This window comes from Olea europaea, chromosome 15, assembly GCF_002742605.1.
Source record: "Olea europaea var. sylvestris chromosome 15, O_europaea_v1, whole genome shotgun sequence".
Taxonomy (NCBI): Eukaryota; Viridiplantae; Streptophyta; class Magnoliopsida; order Lamiales; family Oleaceae; genus Olea; species Olea europaea.
In genome coordinates this window covers 8,285,195-8,298,216 of record NC_036251.1, presented here as the reverse complement: position 1 = coordinate 8,298,216, position 13,022 = coordinate 8,285,195, and the positions used below count along the sequence as shown (strand labels likewise).

The 13,022-nt window shown below is 33.0% G+C and overlaps 1 protein-coding gene across 1 annotated transcript; it reads right to left on the bottom strand.

The window, feature by feature from the left end:
• Nucleotides 1-4,077: 4,077 nt before the first annotated feature.
• LOC111410041 (heavy metal-associated isoprenylated plant protein 32-like) lies at nt 4,078-5,884 on the bottom strand. Its single transcript, XM_023040197.1, has 3 exons — nt 5,774-5,884; nt 5,602-5,677; nt 4,078-5,265 (listed from the first exon to the last, which is right to left on the bottom strand). Exons 1-3 carry the CDS (start codon nt 5,801-5,803, stop codon nt 4,130-4,132), a joined length of 1,242 nt encoding a protein of 413 aa, XP_022895965.1. The 5' UTR covers nt 5,804-5,884; the 3' UTR covers nt 4,078-4,129.
• Between the last annotated feature and the right edge of the window lie 7,138 nt (nt 5,885-13,022).

The following is a 13,022-nucleotide window of genomic DNA, read 5'->3' as shown; positions in this document are numbered from 1 at the left end:
TATTGATTCTTTATATTGAATGTACATGTACACCGAGCATATGAAACTATAAATGCTGGTTAAGCTCATGGCTGCACTATATGACTTAAAATTATGGAAGCAACGTGGAGATTGTTGGGAGTCGAACTGTTGATCACTTTGATTTAAATTGTGCTTCCACAAATTTAACTAAAAACGTGTTTTGTGAAGTGACACTTTACTAATGGAAAGAGTTAAATGGATTGTGGATTGTGACACGTGCTGATCTCTTGGCCGTTGGATCTGATTCTAGATCATTCTATGTATTTAACCCTAAATGGCTTGGGTGGCTGTTGGTTTTTCATTCTACTCCATTTGGCTTCTCGAGTTCGAGGGTTTTTGAGTTGCCTCTCTTTCTCTCTCGATGAATCTCTCATTTTGGCTCTGTTCTTGAGTGATTTTCAGAACTCTTTCTTGAGTTAATCTATAATATATTATAGATCTCTAAACTGCTGAACTGCCGTGTTGAGTTTATGGAAACTTGAGTGGTTTCATGTAATGTGCAGTCTGGTTTGATGAAATCTTGGTGATTTCTTGTGTTTCCTGTGTAGAATAGCTTACATATTGTATAATGACTTGTGAAGTCATGTGATTCTTGGATGGCAGTTCCTGTGACTTAAGTGTTTGAGTGATCTGTTCGTGGTTTCTTCGTGAACCGTGGTCTGCCTTGGTGAATCTTTATGAGATAAGTTTTTGTGACTTGTATATTGTAATATTCTGCAAACATTGTATACTTACTGCCTGATTTTGGAGGCCTTATAGTGCAACCGAACTGAATCCATTGATAGTGGATGCTCAATAGGGGATTAGGCACTTGTGCTAAACCTCTGGGGCTTCGGTCGGAAAAAATCATCATGTTCATTATTTTTGCACTTTTATTTTCTGCATTTCTTGGTTCGGTTTCTATGAATGTTGGTTAATCTTGAGTAACTCGACATTTCAGTATTCTCAGTCATGTACACCAATCACCATATCAAAAATGTAAACATGTATTTTTTTTTTTTTAATATTATGAAGAATCCGCAGTCACTACCCTTCGAGTGTGCATTAGGTAAACCCTCGGATTGATGCAAATAGCCTGCAAACCACGTCAGTTAGGTAAATCGCACTAGGCAAGCTCAGTGCTACAGGCTTGACCAAGAAAGTATTGGTAGGGAGAGTCGAACTCGTGACCAAAGGCCTCCGCGCTTATCTACTCCACCAACTCGACCACCCCATGAGGGGCAATAATATAATGAAGAGAAAAAAAGTGCTTACTATGACACGTCCTCGCATAAAAAAGTGCTAATTTGTTTCGTGAAGGGCATGCATTCAGTATGAAATCCAAATTAGCCGTGTTTAGATGATTTGTAATTAATACCAAATTGGTCATTGATAAATTGCCCAGAAACTTGATTCTGCAACCAGATAATCAACAATTTATCTATATAATCAAACGTAAACCCAATGAGGTCATCAAGTTCTTTGAACATGCAAACATAGAAGAGAAAAGAAAAGAATTCTACGTACAAAACCAACAAAAATTCCAAATTAAAAAAAAAAAAAAAAAAGAGTCAAACCTTCTTTAAATCTTAAATACTTGTTCTCCATTCTTCAATAATAAACTCAATGTTATGGTATACGTTCGAAATAAAAAAAGCATTACACAACTAATGATACAATGTAACATTTCATAGTACGCCTAGTTGACAAAGTCAGAATTGTCTATTCTTCATAATCGCTAGGGAATCTGATATTAGGAATCTGAAATAGCAAAGTATAGAGTGAAAATTATTCGAAATAATGTGGAAAGCACGTATTATAGCATTCAAATTTCAAAGGTATTCATATTGAGTTGATGAATATGTTAATAGATTCCACACTTGCATCCACAAAAAGATATAATGTCATGTATGCGTTTGACCATCACAAATATTTCATAAATTAGACTCTCATTAAGAACAAATGTGATTGGGATGTATTGATCACCCAATCCACATGAAAATTTGTCAAATATAGATGTATCAACTCACACAAACTTTCATTCCTGAACAAAAATATTTAAACAAGTCCTGTTTCAAAGAGATGAAATCACGTTAATATTAATTGTGAATGGCACGAATTCAATATGAAATCCACCTAAACATTTTAATGAAAGAGGGATCAGTGTGATTTAGTTTCGTACATTACAAAATATATAAATAGGTAAAATTTTGAATATGCGTAATCCCAGTGATAGCAACATGGATTGACAATATTTCAGTATCCATTCCATCCTTATATTTCGTTGGCAGATGCATCAAGACTTACACTATTTTATGCGTGCACAAAAATGTAATGATCTCCTACTTCAAATTGGTTTACCGTACTGACATCCAATTTCTCGAATATTGATAAACTCGAGGCAAGATCATTGCGCGATGATGAGTAATATCCAACGCTCATTTAACATAATTTTTTGCATATTCAAACTGCACATACATAAAACCAGATACATAGCGACAAATAAATTTACAAGGAAGTTAGATATTATTCCATTATGAATTCAAAGATAAAAATACTTGACCCAAATCAATCCATGATGTTTTTTATATAGGGATTTAGCGAATCACAACAAATTTAAATTACATCATAAAAACTAATATTACCTCACGATGTAAAGAATTGCTTTCTAATTTGGAAAACCCACTTTTCCTCTTTGTCTTGTAGCAACATCATTTAATGAATGGCTCTATTTGAATTAGCATCTATCCTGCAATCACATTAATGATTTTGGTTAAAAACGATTAACAAGCAAATTTCGTAACACGGTATTTTTGGTTATATTTCATACCTTTGTAGTATTATTAAAATTATTTGCAATCTCTGACAATAATATGAAATGTTTTTTATTTAGTGGGTATATTTGATTTTTTCCCTAGATTATTTGGGTTTAGCCCAGACGATATAATGACTTTAAAACCTTTGGACAGAGAATGGGCTTTAAGCCCATAACATCAAAGTCATTAGTGGACCAAAGAATGCAAAAGGTAAACAATCCAAAGGCCTCCGCCCAATTTAGACTTTCCAGTCTCCACGGTTCCACCCCCAGTGAGCATGTGAGGATGGGTCATTACATTTACCCAAATAATGCTGTCTTTAGTCCTTGGAAATATTCTTTAGGAGATGTTTCACTCTGAATTGGATAATGCAGTGTGTTGGCAAAAAACTGTTGGCTACCAAAGAGTTTTGTTAAAACTATCCAATTACATGATGCCACGTTACATTTTGTAAACGAAATTCTCATCCATGATTTTACACCAAGCATAATTATTATTGGATAACACTGCATAGCACAATTGACAAAAGTTCAAACCTTTTTTTTCTTTACTCTATCTGCCCAGTACCCAACAATCCAACTCCAACCTACCCAAAGATTTTCTTTCTTAAAGTTCTCTTGAGAAACAAGGCGAAATTATATGCACGTGGCTGGCTTATCAAAAGCTTTGAGGACCACAACCTTCTCTATTCCTCATTACATTTACCCAAATAATGCTGTCTTTAGTCCTTGGAAATATTCTTTAGGAGATGTTTCACTCTGAATTGGATAATGCAGTGTGTTGGCAAAAAACTGTTGGCTACCAAAGAGTTTTGTTAAAACTATCCAATTACATGATGCCACGTTACATTTTGTAAACGAAATTCTCATCCATGATTTTACACCAAGCATAATTATTATTGGATAACACTGCATAGCACAATTGACAAAAGTTCAAACCTTTTAAAATATTTTTTAATTAATTATTTAATTTATAGAATTTAGTTAAGACATGATAGTTGAAATAATAAACCTAATTTCTTATTTTTGAAATTGTACCTTGCAACCATCTCATATCCTTATATATGTAATGTTCTCTTATTCAAAAGTACTGTATGAATATTTTTCAAATAATAGGTAGTTTCTATAAGCTCCCATTTGGCCCCCTCTCTTTCAATTTTTAATGAGTGAAATAGTTTCTTTTTTTTTTTTTTCGATTTTTTAAAACGGTGAAAACGCGTTTTCTTTTTTTTTTTTGAAAAAGGGTTTAAAAAAAAAAACCAAAAAAAAAAAAAAAAAAAAAAAAAAAAAAAAAAAAAATCACATTCTGCTAGTTTACATGATATTGCAACCAGTAGCATTTTCATCACTGAAGATGTGAGTATAGTGATCACCAGGAGGCGGTCCATAATTCATCGGCGGTTGTTGGCGCGCATACATCATAGGATGGTACATATCGTGGCCACTTGCCCGCTGCTGGTTCATCATCATCTGTGCCATGTTTTGCTGCATAATATACGGGTTTCCCTGTCCCATCCCTTGGTAGTGACCGGAATTCATACCGGCCATAGCTGGAAATCCTTGCATTGCCGGAATATTCCCCATTTGACCCATTGGATAGCTACCCATCTGTCCCATTGGACCCATATTTCTACCTCCGGCGCTGCCTTTCTGAATCACATCGAACCCCTGCTGCTTATTGCCCATTTTTTGGCCCACGTTAAAATTTTCGCCCCCTTTCTTACCCCAATTATCATTGTTCTTCTCACCAAAACCACTATCCTTCGTACCCTTGCCACCCTTTGCAACTCCGCCATTTTTGCCACCACCATGATTTTGATTTCCCTTCCCTTCATTTTCATTCTTATGCTTACTTTTTCCAGTTAAGCCTTTAAAAAACATATCAATACCACTGCTTTTCTTGCCATCTCTGCCCTTATTACCACCACTACCTTTTGCAGGGCCATTTTTAATTTTATTAGGCCCATGTAGTCCCTGGCCGCGGCCGCCGCCCTTATTCATCATTTTATTGGGTTGATGGTGGTGATCATCAAAATCATCGTCCAACTCATCATCGAACTCATCATCATCCTCGTCAAACTCATCATCGAACTCATCAAAATCATCGTCTTCCTCGCCTTCGGGCAACTTGAACTTGACAGATTTTTGGTCCTTGCCCGGAAATTTCACGTCTTTAAATCCTTTGTTCTGTTGCATCTCCTGAAAAGCTTGATTTGCACCCTTTTGTTGGTTCTTCCCACCCTTTTGGGATTTATTATCTTTTTCACCCTTAAAATTGTCAAATTGAATGTCTTTGAACTGATTGCTCCATAGATTAGGACCCTTTTGTGCTCCCCATAGCTCGGCATGCTTACCTGCCTTATCAAGCTTCTTTATAAGTGTTGCTGGATCAACATTTCCAGATACTGTCACCTTCCCTTGGTCCACATCAATTTTCACCGAATATACTCCTAAAAGAGTAATTAAGCCCAGAAAATAAGTAAAATCGAAGCAAATTGCTGTGGGAACATATAGAAACAACACCCGACCAAGTTTCGTTTCCAGTAAATTTAAAATCGTCTAGACATCTTTTTTTCACCTGAAGATTCGTGTTACAAGATTTGACTAAGTTTTACACCGCCCTTTACACAAATTTACTATGTTCACTTAAGATTCATGTCATAAAATTTGACTGAAGTTTTGTGCCGGTTCTCATTGGACAAAGCCTTTAGCCCGAACCGAGAACACAGACAGAGTTACATTATGAGAAAAAACATAAAGATTTCATGGTAAAAACTCAATTTTACCTTCAATCTTCTGCAGTTTCTTTTTAACCTTGTGCTTACAACCATCACAGTGTATGTTAACTCTCAGAACACAAGTCTGTAGGAAGCAAAATAAACATTTATTATATAAGCAAAACTATGAATAAATCAAATAACCCACACGACGTTCATAAAGCATAGAGCTTTAAAATACCTGGATCTTCAACATATCTTGCTTATTCATTCTGTTAAGCTTAATCTGAAAGAAAACAGCGAAATAGGCCAAGCGAAAAAAAGGGTTTGCAGAGAATTTTAAGTAACTTAATCAGAGTGCAGTTTCCTTTGTACTGTTGGTTGAATGGTTCGAAAAGAGAGAAAAAAACAACTATGCTGCTTCTACTTCTAGTGCATTGTCCATATGAGCTTTCTTCTTGAGTGGATCTAAATATCTATATATATAATATTTTATATAGGCACACAGACACAATAAAAGATGACATTTGACCAGTGACAGACAGCTAATAGTTGTCTTGTCTAACTGGGTTAGGTTGATTTCCTTTCCTCAGTGCAGACGGACAGAGTACTATTACCGTATTTCATTTGGCTGGTCCGATTTTGCCACTTTACCTGAAGAGATTTAACAAATGCAGTTATATAATTCTAAGGTGCTAACAGATTATTTGATAAAAAAGTTGTTTGTATTTAAATAGTTCAATAATAAAATATCACGTGACGTTTGTCACTGTAACGTGACTTTAGCTGGTTAGACTTGATGGTTCCTGGAAAATCAATCCTGAATGTGTAAATTTCATCGGCTATCATCCAACTTCAAATTAGCTTCAAAGTTTATTAGTATTACATCCCGTCACGTATCATTACCTAAATAGATACAAAATGGCTTAGTTGACATGTACATTTTTTAATTGATCTCCCAATGGCTTAGTTGACATGTACATTTTTTAATTGATCTCCCCCATGATCGCTATTTTATATCCTAGCAATGAAAATATAAAATGAGAGTCATGATAGTGTTTTGAATGAAAAGGTTAAAATGTAACGACACAACATGCTATGAAATGATCAATCGAATATGCATTTTAATATCATTGTCAATGAAGTAGTTTCATCAATTCGGGACACAATTCCTTATGGTGCTGTGAATTTGAAATTAAAATAAGGTTTATCGACCAATTGAAACTGAATTAAAGTTTAGTGCCCTAAATAAGATTATTCTGAAAGTTCAGTTACCACAGATGAAATTAACCTATGATGGATACAAACCGTGCAATAGTTCCTGTTTTAGTAAATTGCAGGATTGGTCAAAGTACGGAGACATTAAGTAATTGATACAATGGCCTGTTTGTCTGAGATTATAATCACTCTATAAGCTTAGCGAAACATGCTTTCAGACCATGGACAAGCACCGGCTGGCAGAGAAATTTTTTGATTTTTATCTTTCGATTTTTGTTTTTTAACTACAAGTCAGTATTAAACACACACGCAGTGACGCTGAAAAGTATTGTATCGAGTCGCGTCTATTTTGACACCTCTAATTGAACTAACTGGTATACACGTCAATTGATCAAAAAAATTATTTTTCATGTTATTAGATATTGCTCCTTCGATTTCATTGCATATCTCCCCTCCAAGCTTCATGCAAAAATAATAATAATAATAATAATAATAATAATAAAATTACTTAACAGTAAATTAAATTATAAGTCAACATGATGGGCACTAAGAGTGTAAACACAAATTAAAAGTTGTTCAAAAATTGGTTTTGTGTGTATTTGGACCCCTCTTTGCCGAGTGCCAACCTAAATTATTATTTCTTAACCCCATAAGGACTATAAATTGGCCTTTCAAGAAAACCTTTGTGCAAAAGGGGTTTGAATACCGACCAAAAAGACCCCACGAGTAGTAGCAGCAAATTATCTTTTTGGAATACTACTTTAGTGATCGTCTCGATGATCGACATAACATAAATTAGACAAAGCTAGAGATTATAATTATGAAATAACATTTGTGTGTTGTTATGTTCAGTTTACGATGAAATCTCATTTGAATAAATTTACCTATCTTTAATGCAAGTCATATAACATTCACCTCATTTCTTGACCCATCTCGATTGTTAAATTTTTAGTTGCAATCTCCCACTTTTACCTCACTTTGTACTTTTATCCACGACTATTATTATTATTATTATTAGACAATGTAGGTCATTACAGACGATTTCTATTCAAAATGATCGTTCAATATTAACTAAACCCTTAGTCCCGTTTTTCAACTACCCCAAACCCAAGGACCACCCTTGCCAACCCCAAGTCCTATGAGAAAGTGTGACATTCGATCTAGAGATTCAAATCAAAACCCATGCAAAAGTACTTAGACGGGCAACATAATTAAACAAAATAATATCAAATTACGGGTACAAAAGGGGAAAGGAAAAGATATGGTTGGAATTTCTATTGATTATCAAATTATATATGTAATCGTCCATTGACAAGGGAAAAAATATTTTTAATTTTACCAAATCTTCAATGGCATTTTATTTTATCTTGTTTGATTTTTTTTTAATTATTTTTTTGGGGGGTTGTGTAGATGTGACCAATAAATGAATACCCATTAGGACCATCATCACTGGTCACACTCATGGGTGTAGCCAAGTAGTACAGCCTCTCTAACGACACAACATGCTATGAAATGATCAATCGAATATGCATTTTAATATCATTGTCAATGAAGTAGTTTCATCAATTCGGGACACAATTCCTTATGGTGCTGTGAATTTGAAATTAAAATAAGGTTTATCGACCAATTGAAACTGAATTAAAGTTTAGTGCCCTAAATAAGATTATTCTGAAAGTTCAGTTACCACAGATGAAATTAACCTATGATGGATACAAACCGTGCAATAGTTCCTGTTTTAGTAAATTGCAGGATTGGTCAAAGTACGGAGACATTAAGTAATTGATACAATGGCCTGTTTGTCTGAGATTATAATCACTCTATAAGCTTAGCGAAACATGCTTTCAGACCATGGACAAGCACCGGCTGGCAGAGAAATTTTTTGATTTTTATCTTTCGATTTTTGTTTTTTAACTACAAGTCAGTATTAAACACACACGCAGTGACGCTGAAAAGTATTGTATCGAGTCGCGTCTATTTTGACACCTCTAATTGAACTAACTGGTATACACGTCAATTGATCAAAAAAATTATTTTTCATGTTATTAGATATTGCTCCTTCGATTTCATTGCATATCTCCCCTCCAAGCTTCATGCAAAAATAATAATAATAATAATAATAATAATAATAAAATTACTTAACAGTAAATTAAATTATAAGTCAACATGATGGGCACTAAGAGTGTAAACACAAATTAAAAGTTGTTCAAAAATTGGTTTTGTGTGTATTTGGACCCCTCTTTGCCGAGTGCCAACCTAAATTATTATTTCTTAACCCCATAAGGACTATAAATTGGCCTTTCAAGAAAACCTTTGTGCAAAAGGGGTTTGAATACCGACCAAAAAGACCCCACGAGTAGTAGCAGCAAATTATCTTTTTGGAATACTACTTTAGTGATCGTCTCGATGATCGACATAACATAAATTAGACAAAGCTAGAGATTATAATTATGAAATAACATTTGTGTGTTGTTATGTTCAGTTTACGATGAAATCTCATTTGAATAAATTTACCTATCTTTAATGCAAGTCATATAACATTCACCTCATTTCTTGACCCATCTCGATTGTTAAATTTTTAGTTGCAATCTCCCACTTTTACCTCACTTTGTACTTTTATCCACGACTATTATTATTATTATTATTAGACAATGTAGGTCATTACAGACGATTTCTATTCAAAATGATCGTTCAATATTAACTAAACCCTTAGTCCCGTTTTTCAACTACCCCAAACCCAAGGACCACCCTTGCCAACCCCAAGTCCTATGAGAAAGTGTGACATTCGATCTAGAGATTCAAATCAAAACCCATGCAAAAGTACTTAGACGGGCAACATAATTAAACAAAATAATATCAAATTACGGGTACAAAAGGGGAAAGGAAAAGATATGGTTGGAATTTCTATTGATTATCAAATTATATATGTAATCGTCCATTGACAAGGGAAAAAATATTTTTAATTTTACCAAATCTTCAATGGCATTTTATTTTATCTTGTTTGATTTTTTTTTAATTATTTTTTTGGGGGGTTGTGTAGATGTGACCAATAAATGAATACCCATTAGGACCATCATCACTGGTCACACTCATGGGTGTAGCCAAGTAGTACAGCCTCTCTACTTTTTTTTAGTTAAAAAGCAATGTTTTATCTTTAAAAATATTCAATTTCAAATTATTTTTTTATTAATAAAGCATTCCACAGTAGTAATTGTAAGTTATTCTAAAATTTAAACTCAGATTCTAAAATCTTTGATCAATGATAAAATGGACCACGGGAAATAATCATTATTTCCTGATTTGCCATTAAAGTACCACTATTTGTCCTCTCTCCTATTATACAAACATTTATCATACTATAGGTATTACTAGCAAATATTGTAACAATATAATAGATTCTAATAAAACTCAATTTGGTCCTTAAAGTATCACGTATATAGCTAGTTCATCTTCAACTTTAAAGAAAAAGTACAATTTGATCTCAACCCATTCTTAGGCTTGACGTTCGGTGAGTCAATCAGGGTAATTTTAATAACCAAAATCATTCATTACACTTCGAATATTTCGTAAATGAAACTATTTCGATCCACAATTACTGAAACTAAATGCAAGTTTCGATTCGATTATATACATAATACTTTCAAAAAAATCACGAGCTGACAATAAAAATTGTCTTCCAATATTTAGAAGAAATGAAATATATTACAAAAAACATATTTCAACACTTTTATTAAAACATTGCAAATATGTCACCAAATAATATCTAATATCATCTAGCATAATAACATCCAATTTTGATTATTGTTGCTATGCATGCAGCACTTCAAGAAAGTTACGTGAGTTGGACAGTGTGTAAAGTGCAACCAAAAATAGCTATAAGTGAGAGTGAAATGATTCTATTATTCAATAAATAATTTCATTGAGTAGAGTACTCATTACTTCAACCTTGCAAACTTTGTTGGGCCTTGAAAGGTTCGATTTCGGTAAAACTGTTCACGCCTATATTTCATTGTAGGTGAACAATCAAGGACCGAAACTATTCAAGTATATGTAAATCATCACCTGACAATTTTATGATATATTTAGTGAATTACAAATGACAATTGAATGAAAATTTGCACATTTTTTGTCAATAAAAACTAAATACGTTGAGTGTGATTCAAGCATTCAACATACAATTTTATGATATATTTTTATGAATTATGAAGACCCAATGACAATTTAGCGAAAATTCGCACAATTAATGTCAAATAAAAACTAATTATTTTAAAGTGTAATTCAACATTAAAGATCCACTTATTCCCTTTTTAAGATTAGGGACCAAATTAGTAATAAAGGAATAAGCTGGGCGAAGTGTTGCAATTTTTCCGGATGCCAATTAGTTGTATTTAATTTATTTAAAGGAAAAAAAATAGTCCGCAACTCATTTGGTCAAACTTCTAGTAAAAGTAATCTACTCTACAATTCAAAAAGAGATCAATGAATACCCATTAGGACCATCATCACTGGTCACACTCATGGGTGTAGCCAAGTAGTACAGCCTCTCTACTTTTTTTTAGTTAAAAAGCAATGTTTTATCTTTAAAAATATTCAATTTCAAATTATTTTTTTATTAATAAAGCATTCCACAATAGTAATTGTAAGTTATTCTAAAATTTAAACTCAGATTCTAAAATCTTTGATCAATGATAAAATGGCCCACGGAAAATAATTATTATTTCCTGATGTGCCATTAAAGTACCACTATTTGTCCTCTCTCTTATTAAACAAACATTTATCATACTATAGGTATTACTAGCAAATATTGTAACAATATAATAGATTCTAATAAAACTCAATTTGGTCCTTAAAGTATCACGTATATAGCAAGTCCATCTTCAACTTTAAAGAAAAAAGTAAAATTTGATCTCAACCCATTCTTAGGCTTGACATTCGGTGAGTCAATCAGGGTATTTCAATAACCAAAATCATTCATTACACTTCGAATATTTCGTAAATGAAACTATTTCGATCCACATTTACTGAAACTAAATGCAAGTTCCGATTCAATTACATGCATAATATATATTTTTTTAAATTCGTGAGCTGACAATAAAAATTATCGTCAAAAAACATATTTTAACACTTTTATTAAAACATTGCAAATAAGTCACCAAATAATATCTAATATCATCTAACATAATAATATCCAATTCTGATTATTGTTGTCATGCATGCAGCACTTGAAGAGAGTTATGTGAGTTGGACAGTGTGTAAAGTACGACCAAAAATAGCTATAAGTGAGAGTGAAATGATTCTATTATTCAAATAAATAATTTCATTGAGTAGAGTACTCGCTACTTCAACCTTGCAAACTTTTGTTGGGCCTTGAAAGGTTCGATTTCGGTAAAACTATTCACACCTATATTTCATTGTAGGTGAACAATAAAGGACCGAAACTATTCAAGTATATGTAAATCATCAACTGACAATTTTATGATATATTTTGTGAAGATCAAATGACAATTGAGTGAAAATTCTCACATTTGTTGTCAATAAAAACTAAATACGTTGAGTGTGATTCAAGCATTCAACATACAATTTTATGATATATTTTTATGAATTATGAAGACCCAATGACAATTTAGCGAAAATTCGCACAATTAATGTCAAATAAAAACTAATTATGTTAAGTGTAATTCAACACTAAAAGATCAACTTATACCCTTTTAAAGATTAGGGACCAAATTACTAAAAAAGGAAAGTGTTGCAATTTTTTCCGGATGCCAATTAGTTGTATTTTACTTATTTAAAGGAAAAAAATTGTCCGCAACTCATATGGTCAAAGATATAGTCAAAGTAGTATAATCTACTATTCAAAAAGAGATTAAGTATTCCTGCTATTTCAAAGAGTCCAAGCATCAGAGCCCTAAAGAACTATCTCACTGTAACCAAAATATATCCCACTTTATAATTCCACAGTCCAATTAATTCTATTGCTGTTCACCAGACAAGAAAATTCAGCTGATTACAAATTCCATTTTTGTTTACTCCATGGGTCAAGCATTGGGCACTCCCCCTCCATCTCTTCTAAAATTGTTTAATGTTACCATTTACATAGATCAAATAGCCGAGTGTTGATGGCAACGTAAAGAAGTCCATGCAATGGATATCATTTTATGAGTTAATATTTGTATTATTGTGTTTCTACTTTAATTGATGTACATATATCCATAGTAATCAGTAAAGAAAGGCAACTCATTTCATGGGAGCAGAAACCTAATTTGGATGTCCCG